This window comes from Primulina eburnea, chromosome 16 (genome assembly GCF_022965805.1).
Source record: "Primulina eburnea isolate SZY01 chromosome 16, ASM2296580v1, whole genome shotgun sequence".
Classification (NCBI taxonomy): Eukaryota; Viridiplantae; Streptophyta; class Magnoliopsida; order Lamiales; family Gesneriaceae; genus Primulina; species Primulina eburnea.
The window spans coordinates 18591747-18612448 of record NC_133116.1 but is presented as its reverse complement, the minus strand read 5'-3'; the positions used below and the strand labels follow the sequence as shown (position 1 = coordinate 18612448).

Below are 20702 nucleotides of genomic sequence, written 5' to 3'. Positions count from 1 at the left end.
CGATTGATATTTTTAAACTAGAATAGGTTTATGAGTTTTTTTGTATATTATATACTAAATTAATTATCTAAATAGGCTTAGGCCTATTAAGCCATAAATTAAAGCCCATTTAAATTAACTAGATTTTAAATAAAATAAAAACAAAGTTTTCTTTTAAATAAAAATGTGAATTTATTAGCCGGGATGCCCGAAAGCTCGAATTTTATTTAAAAATCCAATACCGATAAAATATACGTCTCGACGTATAAAATCACCTCAAAATCCTATATTTTCAAAAATTATTAAAAAGCATCGACCGCCCTTTAAATAATTAAAAACAAATATTTAATAAAATCATTTTACAATTTTCTGCCCTCGTCCCCGTTCCTCGATCGCAACTTGAATATCCTTTAAAAAAATACATTTTAATGCAATCATGTAGAAAATATAATTTTAAACATGCAATTATGCACATCATAATTAATTAACGCAATCCCATCAATTAATTAAAATACAAAAGCAAATAATTGCGTGCATGAGGTTTACGTGAACTTTAAATTTTCGGTGCGTTACATAAGGACACTGTATTTCGTACATGTATCGGTTTGATTTACTTTATACTTTGTTCTACTGTATTTTCTTCACCATTTAGTTAATTTATTTTACAAAAGTTACTGTATTTTATCGTTCGATATATCATGCAACACAAACATACTATATGCATCAACTATTGTTGGACAAAATAAAATGTGCTAAGAAATCATAAAGCCGTCAAACATAATGTAATAACACGTTCAAAAAGAAAATCCAACAAATCAATAACACAATTAAATAAAAATCTCATCAACTGATAACGTCAAATAATATGACTATTTTCCCTTGATAGAAGTTTGCGTTTCTCTCTTTTATATGTTGTTTTATTTTAACAAAAATTGTTTGATAATGGAATCACTTATAAAAGTGGTTTTCAAACTCATTTTTAAAAAATGTCATTAGTTAGCTTTATTAAAACAATTTAAAGGACAATATCTCAAATTCGTTGACTTCTCTCAACTCATTATATAGTTAAGAGAGTCCAAACAAATAAATATTTGCAGACACAGACTGAAAACAAAAAACATCAGACTTAGGAACTTATAAGGAAGTTGAGTTTGATTTTACGTATTTTACAGCAATAGTCCTTTTAATATTACAAATAATAATATTTTTTTTTTTCAGATAATAAAATAATAAAGATTTAAATATGCTTTCCTTAAAGCATTTCATTTCATGGTCAGCTGAGGTCTCGAGGAGACTATGGATATTTTGTGTCTCCCCGCCAGCGCATATTATTCTAACCCCCCGCCTCGTTACTCCGCCGTGAAACAACATCTCGGCGCCGCCACCACAACTCATATTCCCACACATCTTGCTTCAGAATGGTCACGAGACAGCTCCGTCAAAACCTCCGCCGTTCTCCGCCGCCCCACAACTCATAATCCCACACAGACTTCTTCCACAGAAAACCCCCTAAAGAAACTTATTAGTTCCCCTAACACTCGCACTTCGCCACCCCCGAATCGATTAAGTAATAAGCTTCGGTTGTCCAGCAAGCTCTCCCCACCACCCCCGGACATACCTGCACTTTCATTGGAAGAGACACTTCCAGTGGAATTTGAAGATGGTGTTCTTGAACATTCAGAAGAAAATGAAAAGGAAATAGGGTTCAGGGAAAAGTGTAAAATCTTTGTGGGCAATCTTCCTTTGTGGATAAAGAAAGTTGAGGTGGCTGAGTTTTTCAGGCAGTTTGGGCCAATCAAGAATGTGGTTCTTATAAAGGGTTATGATGATGTGGAGAGAAACATGGGATTCGGGTTCGTCCTGTACGATGGGCATCAGGCCGAAAAGGCTGCAATGAAGGCTGTGGAGTTTGACGGGGTGGAATTTCATGGCCGAGTGTTAACTGTGAAGTTGGACAATGGAAGAAGAACGAAGGAAAAACTGGCGGAGAGGGTTAGATGGGTGGAGGGCAGGGATGAAGATAGAAATGAGTTTAGGTCTAAGTGGCATGAAGAGAGGAATGGATCACGAAGAGAGTTCCAGAAGGTTTTGGAGACTCAACCAGAGAATTGGCAGGCTGTTGTGGGAGCTTTTGAGAGGATTAAGAAGGTTAATGTATATTTTTCTCTTGTATAACTTCTTCATATAATTTATCAATCAATCATCTGCTGCTGCATTTACTGTTGGATCTGAATCAAGCGTGTGCTATCAGAAAAAAAGTGTGCTATCTGAATGAGTTATCTGGCTATGGGACTGATACTCACGGGAAATCTAGGGTCCGATCCCAACGAGCGTCACTAGTTCAGACGTGGGCTTTAAGATGACCCTGAGCCTGAAATCAAGAAAAAGACCGTTAAGAGGGGGCCAGGAGGGTGTCCTGGCGTAGCCCCTCCGACGCTCAAGTCAGTGACCGAGGATATATGGGGGGAGCAGCTAAGGATGCTGCTGAAAACAATATTGAAATCTTAATCATACGCTCAAACCTGGTATTTATAGGAGAATACCTGGGCTTGTCATGGGCCAGTCACCTGTGGGCCTTAGAGATGGGCCGGGAGTTTGGGCCAGATCTTGATGGGTTTATCCCTGGGGTATCACCAGTCTCCCCCTCCCGAGTCGAACTGAATCGTAGGTTCAAAGTTCGATTAATTGCATTGTTCTCGGTCTACCGGGTGCGAGTTGTGCATTTTCTTCCAGTCGTTCGTCACTGTCGCACGCTCGCCCCTCGTCGAGTCGCAATGCCGTGCACGCCCAGACGCCTTCCCGCTCGCTGCTTGCCACGCTGCACGCTCGCCCATGCCGAGCGCCCTACACATCCACCTGCCGAGCTCGCCCCGACGCCATCACGCTCGCCGCTTGCCTCGCGCTCGCCCCTGCCTCCTCGCCATCCCCTCGCCACGCTCGCCCCTGCCTCGCCGCCCCCCTGCCCACCGTCTCGTCCAAGCCACCAGCTCGCCCGTCCTCGTCCAGCACCTCGCCCAAGCCACCAGCTCGCCCAAGCCATGCCCAGCGTCTCGCCCAAGCCACTAGCTCGCCCGTCCTCGTCCAGCACCTCGCCCAAGCCACAAGCGTCTCGCCCAAGCCACTAGCTCGCCCGTCCTCGTCCAGCACCTCGCCCAAGCCACCAGCTCGCCCAAGCCATGCCCAGCGTCTCGCCCAAGCCACTAGCTCGCCCGTCCTCGTCCAGCACCTCGCCCAAGCCATGCCCAGCGTCTCGCCCAAGCCACCAGCTCGCCCGTCCTCGTCCAGCACCTCGCCCAAGCCACTAGCTCGCCCAAGCCATGCCCAGCGTCTCGCCCAACACCTCGGCACGCTCGCCCAGCCCCGTGCCACGCTCGCCCCACATCGTTCTCGCCCGTAGCCCCTTCTCGCCTCGCCTTACGCCATCACTCACCTCGCCCTCGCCCTCCCCCCAATACCTCGCCCAACACCTCGGCACGCTCGCCCAGCCCCGTGCCACGCTCGCCCCACATCGTTCTCGCCCGTAGCCCCTTCTCGCCTCGCCTTATGCCATCACTCACCTCGCCCTCGCCCCAGCACCTCGCCCAACACCTCGGCACGCTCGCCCAGCCCCGTGCCACGCTCGCCCAGTGATGAGAATTTTGATATATTCCCTTGCGAAGCCGTAGCAGGAAAATTCCCAACATCTTTCGTCATCGACTAACCAAATAAATTTTTTTTTTTCTCCCAAACTCTGCTCCTCTGCTAGGCGATGCCGTAGCAGAAAAATTTAATTCACTACCTCCACCCTCTAACTCCTCTGCTAAGCCGGGTCTTAGCAGGAAAATAAAATTTTAACGTCACCACACTCTAACTCCTCTGCTAGGTGACACCTGAGCAGGAAAATAAAATTTTAACGTCACCACACTTTAACTCCTCTGCTAGGTGACACCTTAGCAGTAAAATAGAAATTCACCATCTCCACCCTCTAACTCCTCTGCTAGGTGACACCTTAGCAGGAAAATAGAAATCAACACCATGACCCTCTAACTCCTCTGCTAGGTCATACCTTAGCAGTAAAATAGAAATTCACCATCTCCACCCTCTAACTCCTCTCCTAGGTGACACCTTAGCAGGAAAATAGAAATCAACACCATCACCCTCTAACTCCTCTGCTAGGTCAGACCTTAGCAGGAAAATAGAAATTCACCATCTCCACCCTCTAACTCCTCTGCTAGGTGACACCTTAGCAGGAAAATAGAAATCAACACCATCACCCTCTAACTCCTCTGCTAGGCGACACCTTAGCAGGAAAATAAAAATCAACACCTTCACCCTCTAACTCCTCTGCTAGGCGAGACCGTAGCAGGAAAATAAAAATCAACACCTTCACCCTCTAACTCCTCTGCTAGGCGACACCCTAGCAGGAAAATAAAAATCAACACCTTCACCCTCTAACTCCTCTGCTAGGCGACACCCTAGCAGGAAAATAAAAATCAACACCTTCACCCTCTAACTCCTCTGCTAGGCGACATCTTAGCAGGAAAATAGAAATCAACACCATCACCCTCTAACTCCTCTGCTAGGTCATACCTTAGCAGGAAAATAGAAATTCACCATCTCCACCCTCTAACTCCTCTGCTAGGCGACACCTTAGCAGGAAAATAGAAACTCAACACCCCCATCCTCTAACTCCTCTGCTAGGTGATGCCTTAGCAGGAAAATAGAAATTCAACCTCCTCACCATCTAACTCCTCTGCTAAGCCGGGCCCTAGCAGGAAAATAAAGATTCAACGTCTCCACCCTCTGACTCCTCTGCTAGGTGATACCTTAGCAGGAAAATAAAGATTCAACACCTCCAACCTCTAACTCATCTGCTAAGCCGGGCCTTAGCAGGAAAATAAAGATTCAACACCTCCAACCTCTAACTCCTCTGCTTAGCCGGGCCTCAGCAGGAAAATAAAGATTCAACACCTCCACCCTCTAACTCCTCTGCTGAGCCGGGCCTTAGCAGGAAAATAAAGATTCAACACCTCCAACCTCTAACTCCTCTGCTGAGCCGGGCCTCAGCAGGAAAATAAAGATTCAACACCTCCACCCTCTAACTCCTCTGCTGAGCCGGGCCTCAGCAGGAAAATAGAAATTCTCCTCCTCAACTCTGCTCCTCTGCTAGGCGATGCCTTAGCAGGAAAATTTAATTCTTTTCATCATCACAATACAACAGCATCCACAGATTTAATATAAGAACTTGGCTTTATTAAATATCAACTGATAATGTAAGACAAATTCAGGAACGAAATACATCAAAAATGAAGTAAAGATATTCTCTAAGGTGGTAAGCGTTCCCATCCCTCTTTAGAGCGTTACCCAGAGTCTCCATCAGTAGCACCCCCCGAGATCATATGAATCATTCCTCTCGTAGGGTGGTTATCCTCATTCATTCCTCTACTCGGTTCGACGAGTTCCTGAGGAACACCTTGACCTCGACCTTCATCTCTCTGCTCCCCGACCCTCTGATCTATCCATGGAGGGCCTTGACCACGCCTAGGGGACGGGCGAGACCTCGGTCGACTCCCAGATGCAGATCTTTCTCGTCTGTCCCGCGAAGGCAACCTAGCACTGCTCTTAGCCCTTCGCGACTTCTCCCACCTTTCCCCGGGCTCCCTCACCTCCATCACCTCGTCACGACTCCTATTCAGAGGAACATGTGATGAGAATTGTCTTTTGTCCCTAATCTTATCATCCTCTTTCTCGCCCGCGCGTCTCTTCCTACTTCCTCTTTCCGCTCCCTCAACTCCACTCCTCCCAGGTCGCTGCTCCATTCTCTTATGCCGCTGGGCATCTTCAAGATTTATATATTTCTCAGCTCGAGCCAACAGATCATCATAGCTCGACGGAGGCTTCTTGACCAGCGACTTGAAAAACTCCCCTCCTCTAAGTCCCTGGGTAAAGGCACTTATCATGATGTCAGGAGTGACCGCTGGTATTTCCAATGCTACGTTGTTGAAGCGCTGGACAAACTCCCGTAAAGTTTCACCCTCTTGCTGTTTCATTACAAACAAACTCAAGTAGTTTTTTTGGTGTCTTTTGCTACTAGCGAACCGGTGCAAGAAAGCAGCTGAGAAATCCTCAAAAGAGCATATGGAGTTGGGCGGCAAGGAATTAAACCATTGCTGGGCTGACCTCACCAAAGTGCCCAGAAACACTCTGCACTTGACTCCATCTGAATACTGATGCAACAGAGCTATGTTCTCAAACCTCCCCAAGTGTTCTTCGGGGTCCGTATGTCCATCATATTCTCCAACGTTTGACTGTCGGAAATTTGGAGGAAGCCCCTCTTTCAAAATGGCGAGGGAAAAAAGACTTCCTTTCTTGGGGGCTGCATCTCTGTTTCCCAATTGCTGCCTCAGCGTCCGTATTTCCCTCCACATCTCTTCCATCTCCGGATTCTCCTCACTTGGGCGGGGTCGCGTCTCCTCCACCCTACTCTGACTTCCCTCCACATTCTCCTCTCGCTCCTGGCGAGCGGTCTGATCTTCTGCAAACATAGACTCTTGATTCCTCTTCATGGCCTCATCCACTATCCGGGTGATAAATTGACCCAACTGTTCTAGGGTCAAGTTCCTCACATTTTCATTAGGACGAGGTTGCTCGACCCTGTTCTCTTGACGAGGCTGTTCTGTTCTCGCCTCCTGATGGGGTTGTTCTTGCCTCGCTTCAACATGAGACGGTTCGGGTCCCCTCTGAGGACGCGATGACGCTGAGTTAACTCTTCTGCTTCCTCTCCTGCCTAAGATCTCTACGTCTCAACTCAAAGTTCCCACAGACGGCGCCAAGTGATACTCACGGGAAATCTAGGGTCCGATCCCAACGAGCGTCACTAGTTCAGACGTGGGCTTTAAGATGACCCTGAGCCTGAAATCAAGAAAAAGACCGTTAAGAGGGGGCCAGGAGGGTGTCCTGGCGTAGCCCCTCCGACGCTCAAGTCAGTGACCGAGGATATATGGGGGGAGCAGCTAAGGATGCTGCTGAAAACAATATTGAAATCTTAATCATACGCTCAAACCTGGTATTTATAGGAGAATACCTGGGCTTGTCATGGGCCAGTCACCTGTGGGCCTTAGAGATGGGCCGGGAGTTTGGGCCAGATCTTGATGGGTTTATCCCTGGGGTATCAGGGACTATATACTCTAAAATAGATAATGCGTGTTATACTCTGATTTAATGTTATTTGTGCTCTCAAGAGCATTGGTCGGCTGAAAGAAGCTGCAGTGCCTTGATTAAGGAGCACTGGAAAAAGTAAGTGGAGATAACATAGTTGCTTATTCATGAAATGTAATCATGTAGCCTTCATGTAACCTTATTAATATTATTATTGCGCATAGTATTCCAACCAATCTAATATGGGTTTATTGTTTTGTGTAGCCTGCCAGGAAAGAGTTCGGGTTAATGGTGAATTTTTATGCTAAGCGAGGTGATATGCATCATGCACGTGAAATATTTGAGAAGATGCGGGCACGGGGGATAGAGCCTACTTTACATGTATATACAAAGTAAAAGTTTACTATGTAGTTTAACTCTTTAATGTTGCACTTCTAGCAGTCATTTCTGGAGTTTTCTTAGATGTTTCAGTTTTAGTCCTTCGTCATTTCTGAAGTTTTTTAAATTGTGCAATTTTACTTGTCACCAAGAGTGGTTGATAGGACTTACCCATTTTTTTAACGTTCAGAGTTTCTGTTTGTACTTATTTTTAAGTTGATGATTTTAAATGAATTTATGAGTTATTCACATATTTTGAATGAGTATATTATTACTCATTGGTTGTCCATGATTTCACAATCAATAAACGTGGCATGCTGCAGTCTCATTCACGCTTATGCAGTTGGAAGGGACATGGAAGAAGCATTGTCATGTGTGAGGAAGATGAAGGATGAGGGGATTGAAATGAGTCTGGTGACCTACAGTATTCTTGTTAGAGGATTTGGCGAAATTGGAAACTTTGAGTACGTAGCTATGTGCTGTACACAGACTAATTCTATCATAACAACTGCAGATATTTGAAAAAGGTTCCCTGTAATTTCTTCTACTAATGTTTCTTTCCACTGTTTCTGAAAGAGCCGCAGAGCTTTGGTTTAAGGAGGCGAAAGAGAAGCTTGCAGGCTTAAATGCTATCATATACGGAAACATAATCTATGCTTGTTGGTGAGCATCAAAGATTTACTTATTTTCATTAGTATTGATTTCTGTTTTTATTTTACTTTGTTATCTTTATTTTTTTCATTGTACTACTTCAATCTTAATTTTAGCACACGAATTAGCAGTTATGACCTGCAATTCTGTATATTTATCGTACTTGCCTCTTTCCCTTTCTCCCTCTTCCTCTCTCTGTTCTCTCTTCCCTTTGCCTTGTGTTTTTTCTTGAGTATTGTTAGGGGCATTATGGACCAAGGACAACCCAATGATATTCTAATCAAAGGTCAGCCCAAACCAAAGGAAGTTGTCTATAAATGATTCACTCATAGGAAGTTCTAAAATAAAATATTGGGTTCAACTAATTTTATCTTCTTCGGATTTGGTTATCGTCTTCTAGTTTTGTTATTTTCAAATAAATGATAATTCTTATCACTAAGGATTATATTAGGAGTTAATCTGCATATGTTTGCGGATTTAGTTTAGTTATTTACAAATAAAAGATAATCCCTATGGTTAAGGATTGGGTTAGGAAGTTATTCTACAGATTTATCTGTATCATTTAGGGAACTTATATTTAAGGAAGTGATTGGAATGAAATACAGACAACACAAATTTATTTTCAATGGTGTTTGTCATGAAAATGTTAGGTTCCCTTTGATGAGCCTCGATTCATCTACGAGAGCGTTAGGTTCTTTCTTCAATGAGCCTCAAACCCGTCATTCCATTACCCATTAACCACACCATAACGCGATCCATGACTCGGGACCGTAACAATTATCCACTTAGAGGTGCATAGATGGGATTTAAGGAGCTGATGTTTAGGTCTTGGTGGACTGTTTAAAGGGTTATAACTTAGATGTGTTGTACTGCTGTTCTATGTGGGAATGTCAATGTTTTGATATTCATTCTTTTAGCTTTTGTTCCTGAGGTCAGTGAGAGTAAACAATCCTCACCAACATTTTCCTAACCAACATTTCAGCATATATTATCATGTTATGTGTATTGGAGTTATGTTTTTTTTTGCAAGAGGATTATCCCAGCAGCAAATAATTCTCCAAATCCAATTCTCCATGTATCACATTTTAATATGCAAGAACTGTATTTTGTTATATTTTTATTTGGACTTTGAAATGAGCGTCAAAGATAACAGTAATCTAAACCAATTTGAACATGATAGATTATTGTATACTGAAATGGCAAATAATTATCCGATTAGGAGTTTTGGTGGGGCATAAACAGAGGTCAAATGACTGGAGAGTTAAAAATAGAAACTGTCTTGATTTTGACAATTGGTGGATTGTCAATTCCATATATAAGTGACATGGACAAGGTTTCATCTATGAGCATTTCATGATTTCTGTATCAAAACAACTCTAATTGTTTTGAGTTTGCTGCTGCTGAATATCGTCCAATGAGTTGGGAGTTTAACGGGGCCTTGTTATCTTGGCACTCTTGGGTGATTGATCCCAAACGTTATTTATAACAAATGTATTATGAAATTTTCCATTGTCTAAACATTGACATTAATTGGGTGTTTTTTTTTTACTAAAGTATCAAGTACCTTTTTTTGGTAATCGCATTTCCAAAATATAAGGTTCTGTTGTTTATTTTCCAATATCCCTCTGACTTTGTATTTTTTATCTGCAATATCTGCAGTCAAGCATGTAACATGAACCGTGCAGAAGCACTGGTAAGAGAAATGGAGGAAGAGGGTATAGATGCTCCAATAGACATTTATCATACCATGATGGATGGTTATACGATGATAAAAGATGAGAACAAATGTTTAATGGTATTTGACAGACTTAAGGTAATTCAACGAAAATTACCTGAGTGTTGTTGATTAAGTAGACCATTACTTTTACTTCCAAACTGTGAGACAAAAAACATTCTTTGGCAAGTCTATTCAATGTTATTTTCTTGATCTCTTGAATGAAGATATTTACAATCAAATTGTTTGGGGACAAGCTAAAAATGACTTTCATATCATCACTGTAACGCTCAAGGGCAACTTGGTTGCAAAGAATGAGATCAAAGTAAGGGAGCTTATTACTGATGGTTGGATAAATATAAATGGCCGGGTGCAAGGACTGAATATAAAGATATAATCTTCACAAATTGTATTAGTTAAATATGTAGTAGCTGTCATTTTGCTGTAAGAAATGATTCATTGTTCATTATCTTTCTGGGAGTTGTCAGAAAGATGTATTTGTTTTGGCTTATTAACTTGTAGAACATCTATCAAGAGGTAGGTAGCTGAATTCAACTTGAAGAACAATATACTAATTGTTTCTTTGTCTTTTCGTCATGCGTAGTATTTTTTAGACATTGTAAACATGCAGAGGTTATGCAGTGATAAACTCTTGTGAACAGGATTATTTGAGCTATTATATCCATGCTACTTGCTGACATTGGATTGTTGTTATAGGAATGTGGCTTAACACCTTCTGTTATAAGTTATGGATGTCTCATCAATCTTTATACTAAGGTAACTGAGTTCTTTCTCTTGTGTTAATTTAATTGTGTGTTTCTTTATGATTTAGTTCAGCGCTTTCAGATTTCCTTCAGCTTGTAATTTATATTTATCTGTATTCTTCCTGTACTCATTTTAACATCAGAAAAATTTTCTCTTCTGCTACACTAGTATCTGTATATGGTCCACTTATTCAGCCTCAAAATATCCAATAACATGGTGCGCATTCATATAACGTTGAAGAAGCTAAGAAGACTGGTTTTTGCCTTATCTGGCGTGAACCTCTGGTTCACTTTTTATAATTAACATCATTTATATTTTTAATATAATATCATTTCCTATGAACAAAATATATATATATATATATATATATATATATATGTATATATATGCACCATCTTCGAATGAATATGCTTAAATCCATGATTCTAAAACATTATCATTTAATGTGGGTTACCTGAGAGAGATCCATGATTCTAAAACTTGTCATTTTATGTGGGTTACCTGAGAGGAAGGCGAGTGGGCATGATAAAAATTAGCTGAACGATTTTCATATATTTTCAGGAGATATTTATTCAAATGACATGTGTTGTGCTCTTCAAATAAATGAACAGTAAGACGAAGAACACAAAGGTAACTGAAATAATTGTACAACCCAGAGTGAATCACCCTGTACAATGGTTTTCTCCCTTGCTCCCAGAGTGAATCACCCTGTACAATGGTTTTCACCCTAGCTAAGTGCTAGTCACTTTTTCCATGTAAATATCTAACTGAATGTTCGCCTATACAATTCCTCTCTATTATGTACCCCCACCCATGTCATTTGTATTTCTTTTTTGATCTCCTAACATACACATTAACAATCTTGGGCTTCCCATGTCCACTTCCACTTGGGCTCTCATGACTTGATATCCCTGGCCCCAATGACTCCCTGTTTTTCTCAATTGGATCTGAATTCATAACATCTCTGGCCTCCTCAAAAATCGCCTTGTCCTCAAGGAGAAAATCAGGGAACTGTGCAGCAAAATCAACTAAGTTTTCCCACGTAGCATCCTCCTCCGATCTGCCTTTACACATGTGGGGACCCGGGCTCTAACTCAATTCTTTTGGGATTTAATTGGATCTTTGTTCGAAAATATGGGTCAAAAATTTGCTTTCAACATCAATTCAAATGTATTATTAAAGCATAACATGTCTTATATTAATTAAACAACATAACGTACATACATGTATGTTTCGTACAAGCATACACTAGTGTTCAAATACCAACTACAAACATAAGTGATACAAGTCTAGTAGGAAACACTACAAATCTTCCACGCCCGAGATCTCCACGCTATCATCAATCTCTCATCTAGCTCGAGACCCAGATCCTGCCCCACCTGTTGCCATGCACACATACAGACACGACAACAGCCGGATAACTCCGGTGAGAACATATCCCAGTATAAAACATGGATGCATGCAATGTAATAATCATGTACAAAAGCATAGCATATATCAAGTAACATGAATAAAAATCTAAACATGTAGAAGAATACAAATCTGTATTCAACCTTTAAATCTTGACTCGACTCATTTATAATCTAGGGATCCCGGTGTGAATAAGACGGTCTGTTACCTACCCAACCACTCGGGGCAACGGCACGTCTTATTTCTAGACTTCGGTCAACTCTGTATCGAGGGTCTGCACATAGAGTAAATCTACTCCTATGCGTCGATACACCGAAACGTCTAGTTTTGGCCAATCTGCCAATATCTCCTATCTCAGGACTCGAATATAAATCAATAAACAAGACATTACATAATCAAACGTAATAACAATCTAGTATGTGATTTAGGGAAACTCGTATCAAATCTGAATCGAGTTGTGCAATCCCGAGACCACATGAATTATACCTTTCGTCGCACAATCTCTGTCGAGATCTTGAAGTCGGAATGTCACTCTGTCAAGACTAATCTGAAATGACAATATACAAATGTTTTATATCAAAACACAACTCAACCAAGTCTTGGAATAATCAATAATCAGTCTCGATACAAACTGACGGCATAACGGCGTACTTCTTCGATATCGATAACCCCACAATAACATACTCAATTACAATCAACTCATAATCTCATCAACACCTCAATACATAAGCTGAAATCTGTACAATCTTAACATAATACATGCTGAAATTTCGAAATAATAGCATACGGCGTCTGAAACTCGATCCGTTTACGTTTCTACGATGTTCATAATCTCAAGAACACAAAATAACCATTACATCTGATTTTCCCCAACACTTAAATTTCAAACCATGTTGGAAATGAGAAATACTTACATCTTCTTGTAGCCTTCAAAGAGAGGAACACAAATCCGGTCTCGGAATTAAAATCGGATCACTATATCATTCAAAATCATAAGTTTAAGATCAAAGGAATGGGAGCTTTCTTCTTGGCTTCTCTCGGTTCCTTGAATTCTGAAATGAAAAGGGAAGAAGACAACTCATATACTTTGCATGGCCAAGGACACATGTTATATTTTTCAAATAGCACGTATGACCGCGGGTGCGCTGTGCTCACGGCGAATTCATCTAAAATTGCAGCACCTAGACCGCGGGTGCGGTCGCACCACCGTGGGTGCGGTCTTGCTAGCACCGGGTGCGGTCTTGCTTCGCACAAATTCACCAATTTTCTGTCAATGCACCGCGGGTGCGGTCCTTCCTGTACCGCGGGTGCGGTGTGACTTCGGCCTAGCTTCACAATTCTGCTTTAAATGTCATGCATTCTTACCTTTATAAGTCTAACATCAATGCCAGTTGATAATTCTCGAGCCTTACATTTCTCCCCCTCTTAGACAAGAGTTCGTCCTCGAACTCGTAAGCAAATAATCATGCAAGTATATACAACACAGTATAATCAAAATTGAAAGGAGGACTCACATCATATGAATAGCTCGGGATGTTTCTGCCTCATATCAGACTCTGTCTCCCAAGTTGCTTCCTCGATGCCATGACGACTCCACTGAACCTTCACAAGCGGAATGGTCTTGGTTCTAAGCTGTTTCTCTTTCCGATCAAGAATCTGTATCGGCTGTTCAATATAGCTCAAAGTCTGATCTACCTCTGCTTCGTCAGACTGAATGACATGAGAACTATCTGGCATATATCTGTGTAACATCGATACATGAAAAACGTCATGTATACCGGACAATGAAGGAGGAAGAGCAAGTCTGTAAGCTCGATTGCCAATCTTCTCAAGGATCTCGTACGGACCGACGTATCTAGGAGACAACTTTCCACGCTTGTCAAATCTGACAACGCCTCTGAAAGGTGAAATCTTCAAAAATACTCCGTCTCCCTGATCAAACACTAACGGTCTGCGTCTGATATTAGCATACTTCGCTTGCCTATCCTGTGCTGTCTTCATTCTTTTCTGAATGATCTTCACTTTCTCGGTCATACACGAATCATATCTGGCCCCAACTCTGGTACCTCAGAGATATCATCCCAGTACAACGGAGATCTACACTTCTTTCCGTATAAAGCTTCGAATGGTGCCATCTCAATGCTAGTCTGATAGCTGTTGTTGTATGAAAACTCACACAACGGCAATGAATCTTGCCAACTAGTACCAAAGTCTAGTACTACAGCTCTCAGCATGTCCTCTAAAGTCTGAATAGTCCGCTCTGACTGTCCGTCCGTCTGAGGATGATAAGCAGTGCTTAGGTGCAAAGTCGTACCCAAGGCCTGCTGCAGACTGTGCCAAAAGTGAGAAGTGAATCGTGGATCACGATCTGATACGATCGACTTTGGCACACCGTGCAATCTGACGACCTCTCTGACATACAACTCTGCCATCTGATCGTGTCGATAGGTCATTCTGTACGGAATAAAACACGCTGATTTGGTCAATCTGTCTATCACAACCCAAATCGCGTCACAGCCCCGCGAAGATCGAGGTAACTTCGTCACGAAATCCATGGAAATGTGATCCCATTTCCATTCAGGAACAAACAAACTCTGAAGTAAACCTCCGGGCTTCTTTCTTTCTGCCTTCACCTGCTGACAATTCAAACATTTAGACACAAATTCTGCAATATCTGTCTTCATCTGCTTCCACCAGAATTGCGTCTTCAAGTCATTGTACATCTTCCTGCCACCAGGATGTATGCTGAACCGACTACAGTGTGCCTCTGACATGATCTGTCGTCTCAAATCTGAAATCTCTGGCACTACTAGGCGGTTATTCACATACAGAATAGAATCTCTAACCTGATACTCTGATATATGACCAGCTCTGACCATATCAATCGATCTCTGAATGCTCGGATCAGTTCTTTGCGCCTCTTTGATCCTCATAATCAAGTCTGGCTCAATCTGAATCGCAGCAAGTCGCAGCGGTCTATTATCTGTATCAAATGTCAATCCAGACAAGCAACAATCTTCTACTAAATTCGATACACCTACGGTCGACAAGGAAAGAGCACATATCTTTCGACTCAAGGCGTCTGCTGCTGCATTTGACTTCCCTGGATAATACTTGATCTCGCAATCAAAATCTTTCAATAGATCAAGCCATCGCCGCTGCCTCATGTTCAACTCTGACTGAGAAAAGAGGTACTTCAGGCTTTTATGATCGGAATAGATCTCAAATTTCTCGCCATACAGATAATGACGCCAGATCTTCAAGGCAAAGACAATCGCCGTCAATTCAAGATCATGAATCGGATGACGGGTTTCGTGCGGCTTTAGCTGTCTAGAGGCGTATGCTATCACGTGCCCACGCTGCATAAGAACACATCCCAACCCTCTGTGAGATGCGTCACAATATACAACGAACTCACCTGTACCTGAAGGAATCGTCAAGACAGGTGCACTAGTCAGCCTCTTCTTCAGCTCTACAAAACTGGCTTCACAATCTTCGGACCACACAAATGGCATGTTCTTCTGTGTCAACTGGGTGATAGGCTTCGCTATACTAGAGAAATCTCGAATAAAACGACGATAATACCCGGCTAGACCCATGAAACTGCGTATCTCAGGCACAGAAGTCGGTCTCGGCCAACTGATCACAGCCTCAACTTTACTCGGATCTACCGCAATACCCTCTCCAGATATAATATGCCCCAAGAAGACAACCTGTCGCAATCAGAATTCACACTTGGACAGTTTGGCATACAACTGCTCTTTTCTCAAAGTCTTCAGTACAATTCTCAGATGATCTGCATGCTCAGTCAGACTCTTCGAATACACCAAAATATCATCAATGAACACAATCACAAAATCATCTAAATATCTCTGAAAAATTCGATTCATCAAACTCATAAAAACCGCGGGCGCATTCGTCAAACCAAAAGGCATAACCACAAACTCATAATGTCCATACCTGGTTCGGAATGCAGTCTTCGGAATATCAACATCTTTAACTCTGAGCTGATGATACCCTGATCTCAAATCAATCTTCGAGTATACCGAAGATCCCTGTAACTGATCAAACAAATCGTCGATGCGAGGCAAAGGATACTTGTTCTTCACTGTTGCCTTGTTCAACTGTCTGTAATCAATACACAGTCGCATCGAACCATCTTTCTTTCTAACGAAAAGCACCGGAGCACCCCAAGGTGATACACTAGGTCTGATATATCCCTTGGACAGAAGATCCTCCAACTGTGCTTTTAATTCCTTCAGTTCAATAGGCGCCATCCTATACGGAGCTCTCGAAATAGGAACACTGCCTGGCACAAGATCAATGCTGAAATCAACCTCTCGAACCGGAGGCAATTCTGGAATCTCATCGGGAAACACGTCTGCAAACTCGCAAACCACTGGCAGATCTGCCAATGCTGGGCTCGACTTCAGTAGATCTACTGAATATACGAGAAAGCCCTTTGCTCTTCTCTGAAGCAATCTACTCATAGTCAGAGCAGATACTAAGGAAATCCGAGATCTGGAACCCTTGCCGTAGAATTTCCACTCATCTGTCATTTCGGGTCTGAATCTGACAATTTTGTGGAAACAATCTACAGTGGCCCTGTATTTGGTCAACATGTCTATACCAACTATACAGTCAAAATCAGCTAAACCAAGTACTACACAATCTAGCTCAATCTCATGCCCCTCAAACTGAAGCATACAGTGTCTAACAGTAGTCACCGATATCAAACCACTTCCCAACGGAGAAGCTATAGACACTACCGTCAATAAAGACTCAACAAGCAATAAATGTCTCAATGCAAAATGTTCAGAGATGAATGTATGTGATGCACCTGTGTCAATCAACACATATGCAGGATAACCGCAAAGAAAACAGTTACCTGCAATGACGTCATCTGGTGCCTCCTGCGCCCGCTCCTCTGTCAGGGCAAAAACACGTGCCTGCTGTCTGGGAGGCTGACTCACTGTCTGACTACCTCCTGATCTCTGCTGGGTCTGTGTAGAGGGTGGCTGGAAGGAGTGTGCAGAGGATGCCTGTCTCTCCATCTGTGGCACTGGTGCTGATGACCCTGTACTCTGGAATCGTTGTGCACCTCTCTGGGGACAAACTCTGGCGAAGTGTCCCTGTTGCCTACAGATGTTGCAACGTCCCATAACTCCTTGACACTGCTCCGTGGCATGTCGTCCTCCGCACGAACTACAGTATGCGCCACTGTAATCTGAACCCTGACCTCTCTGTCGAGATCCACTCGAACTCGATGAACTGCTCCCGGATTTCTTAAATTGCTTGCCCTTAGCCTTCAGAAATTCCTTCTTGCCACTACCACTAGCTCCACTGTCAAAACGAGGAGGAGGTGGTGGAAACTGTACGGTAGTAGGCTGTGGTGGTCTCTGCCCCTGAACACCGTAGGGAGCCCCTCGCTGCCTGATCAAGCCAGCCTCTGCTCCCTTCGCTCGGTTCAGTGCCTCTGAAGAAGTATTAGGCCGTCCCGTGTTCACCAAAGTAAAGACATCTGGGTTCAACCCATTGATGAACTGATCAGCCACTGCCTCGTCGTTCCCTGCCACATGAGGTGCAAATCGTAGCAATGCAGAAAATTTAGCAACATACTCCTCGATGTTCCACTGTCCCTGCCTCAGATTCGCAAATTCAGCTCCTTTATCTTTTCGGTAGGAGACGGGGAAAAAGCGCTGATAGAACTCATCTTTGAAGACTTTCCATGTGATGTCAATATCTCGGTGCTCCAAGGCTCTCTTCGTAGTCAGCCACCAGCTCTTTGCAACCTCTTGCATCTGATGCCCTATCAACTTCACACGTCGCTCATCAGTATATGCCAAAGACTCAAATAACATCTCGATATCATCAAGCCAGCTCTCGCACTCTACTGCACTCTCTGTGCCCTTCAGGGTAGGCGGATGGAAAGACTGAAATCTCTTCAATAAGGTCTCCATCGGCGTAGCGGTGACATCCATCTGTGCACCTGACGTGCTACCCTGCTCTGGCTGTGGTATACGTCGAGGCGGCATAAATCTGATTATCAAACTGATTAGTACACAAATTATGCAAGCTGTCTCAGCCCTCCTCTGATCATAACCTCTGATCGAGAATCGGTTCTGATTCAGGCTTGAAATGCTGTAAATCAATTCAGATAACACAACACAACATATAATAGGGAAAGCAATAAATCATGCTAGCACTTCAAAAACAAGGAAGATGACTCGATCTACCCCGCTCATTCTATTCTATCTCAGTCTACAGAACCTACGGCTCTGATACCACCTGTTGTGGGGACCCGGGCTCTAACTCAATTCTTTTGGGATTTAATTGGATCTTTGTTCAAATTGTGGGTCAAAAATTTGCTTTCAACATCAATTCAAGTGTATTATTAAAGCATAACATGTCTTATATTAATTAAACAACATAACGTACATACATGTATGTTTCGTACAAGCATACACTAGTGTTCAAATACCAACTACAAACATAAGTGATACAAGTCTAGTAGGAAACACTACAAATCTTCAACGCCCGAGATCTCCACGCTATCATCAATCTCTCATCTAGCTCGAGACCCAGATCCTGCCCCACCTGTTGCCATGCACACATACAGACACGACAACAGCCGGATAACTCCGGTGAGAACATATCCCAGTATAAAACATAGATGCATGCAATGTAATAATCATGTACAAAAGCATAGCATATATCAAGTAACATGAATAAAAATCTAAACATGTAGAAGAATACAAATCTGTATTCAACCTTTAAATCTTGACTCGACTCATTTCTAATCTAGGGATCCGGGTGTGAATAAGACGGTCTGTCACCTACCCAACCACTCGGGGCAACGGTACGTCTTATTTCTAGACTTCGGTCAACTCTGTATCGAGGGTCTGCACATAGAGTAAATCTACTCCTATGCGTCGATACACCGAAACGTCTAGTTTTGGCCAATCTGCCAATATCTCCTATCTCAGGACTCGAATATAAATCAATAAACAAGACATTACATAATCAAACGTAATAACAATCTAGTATGTGATTTAGGGAAACTCATATCAAATCTGAATCGAGTTGTGCAATCCCGAGACCACATGAATTATACCTTTCGTCGCATAATCTCTGTCGAGATCTTGAAGTCGGAATGTCACTCTGTCAAGACTAATCTGAAATGACAATATACAAATGTTTTATATCAAAACACAACTCAACAAAGTCTTGGAATAATCAATAATCAGTCTCGGTACAAACTGATGGCATAACGGCGTACTTCTTCGATACCGATAACCCCACAATAACATACTCAATCACAATCAACTCATAATCTCATCAACACCTCAATACATAAGCTGAAATCTGTACAATCTTAACATAATACATGCGGAAATTTCGAAATAATAGCATACGGCGTCTGAAACTCGATCCGTTTACGTTTCTACGATGTTCATAATCTCAAGAACACAAAATAACCACTACATCTGATTTTCCCCAACACTTAAATTTCAAACCATGTTGGAAATGAGAAATACTTACATCTTCTTGTAGCCTTCAAAGAGAGGAACACAAATCCGGTCTCGGAATTAAAATCGGATCAATATATCATTCAAAATCATAAGTTTAAGATCAAAGGAATGGGAGCTTTCTTCTTGGCTTCTCTCGGTTCCTTGAATTCTGAAATGAAAAGGGAAGAAGACAACTCATATACTTTGCATGGCCAAGGACACGTTATATTTTTCAAATAGCACGTATGACCGCGGGTGCGGTAGCTCAGGAACGCGGGTGCGCTGTGCTCACGGCGAATTCATCTAAAATTGCAGCACCTAGACCGCGGGTGCGGTCCCTGCATGACCGCGGGTGCGGTCGCACCACCGCGGGTGCGGTCTTGCTAGCACCGCGGGTGCGGTCTTGCTTCGCACAAATTCACCAATTTTCTGTCAATGCACCGCGGGTGCGGTCCTTCCTGTACCGCGGGTGCGGTGTGGCTTCGGCCTAGCTTCACAATTCTGCTTTAAATGTCATGCATTCTTACCTTTACAAGTTTAACATCAATGCCAGTTGATAATTCTCGAGCCTTACAACACATGACCAATAGTTGCTTAGCAGGCTCCCCCTTATCCATTTAATTCGCTATGCTACCACGTAATTCATAAACATGTCAGAATCCAGCTCCTGTGGCAGTCTTACCTCCCCAAAATCCTTACCCATGGCTCTTTTCAAACGCGAAACATGAAAAACTGAATGTACGTTAGACCCCTCAGGTAACTGTAATCGATAGGCAGTGTTCTAAATGGCGGTCGAGGCGGCTGCTAGGCGGTGCCTAGGCGGTAGGCGGCCCTCGACCGCACCGCCTATGCATGAGGCGGGTGTCGAGGCGGGTTGAGGGGTGTCGAGGCGGGTCGAGACGGCGAGTAGGCGGGTCGAGGCGGCGAACAGGCGGGCGAGGCGGCGAGCAGGCGGGCGAGCCAGTAGTCAACAATTTTAAAAACCTAGTCAACAATTTTTAAAACTTATTCAACAATTTTAAAAACCAAATCAAAGTTAACTAATTTTAAATATTAGAACTATTTAAAGGTGTTACTTGGAGAATGGTAGTGGAGGCCTCGGGAGCGGATAAAGTGCTACATCCAAGGAGGATTGCAAGGAAAATCCCTGTTAGAGA

General features: G+C 42.8%; 2 protein-coding genes across 5 annotated transcripts in view; one reads left to right on the top strand and one right to left on the bottom strand.

Moving 5' to 3' along the window:
- The first annotated feature begins 1242 nt into the window (after nt 1–1242).
- Nucleotides 1243–20702, top strand: part of LOC140816436 (uncharacterized) — a 31124-nt gene continuing 11664 nt past the window's right edge. Inside the window, exons 1-6 of one of the 3 annotated variants that reach the window (XM_073175698.1) lie at nt 1243–2133; nt 7381–7508; nt 7818–7958; nt 8071–8157; nt 9805–9958; nt 10577–10636. In XM_073175698.1, the coding sequence (XP_073031799.1) occupies nt 1276–2133; nt 7381–7508; nt 7818–7958; nt 8071–8157; nt 9805–9958; nt 10577–10636 (1428 nt within the window). In that variant the 5' untranslated portion in view covers nt 1243–1275. The remainder of the gene's footprint in view (nt 2134–7380; nt 7509–7817; nt 7959–8070; nt 8158–9804; nt 9959–10576; nt 10637–20702) is intronic. The other 2 variants (XM_073175697.1, XM_073175696.1) reach the window with 2 other exon arrangements.
- On the bottom strand, nt 2140–7373 carry LOC140816437 (uncharacterized). Of its 2 annotated transcripts, none has more exons than XM_073175700.1 (2): nt 5048–7373; nt 2140–4458 (listed from the first exon to the last, which is right to left on the bottom strand). In XM_073175700.1, the coding sequence occupies exon 1, from the start codon at nt 6522–6524 to the stop codon at nt 5319–5321; it is 1206 nt and encodes a 401-aa protein (XP_073031801.1). In that variant the 5' UTR covers nt 6525–7373; the 3' UTR covers nt 2140–4458; nt 5048–5318. The 2 variants fall into 2 exon arrangements, with proteins under 2 accessions (XP_073031801.1, XP_073031802.1); XM_073175701.1 differs by having other exon boundaries at nt 2140–4284.

Bases quoted from the DNA above. Each gene is read 5' to 3' on its own strand.
- LOC140816437 (XM_073175700.1), bottom strand. From the start codon at position 6,524: ATGAAGAGGAATCAAGAGTCTATGTTTGCAGAAGATCAGACCGCTCGC.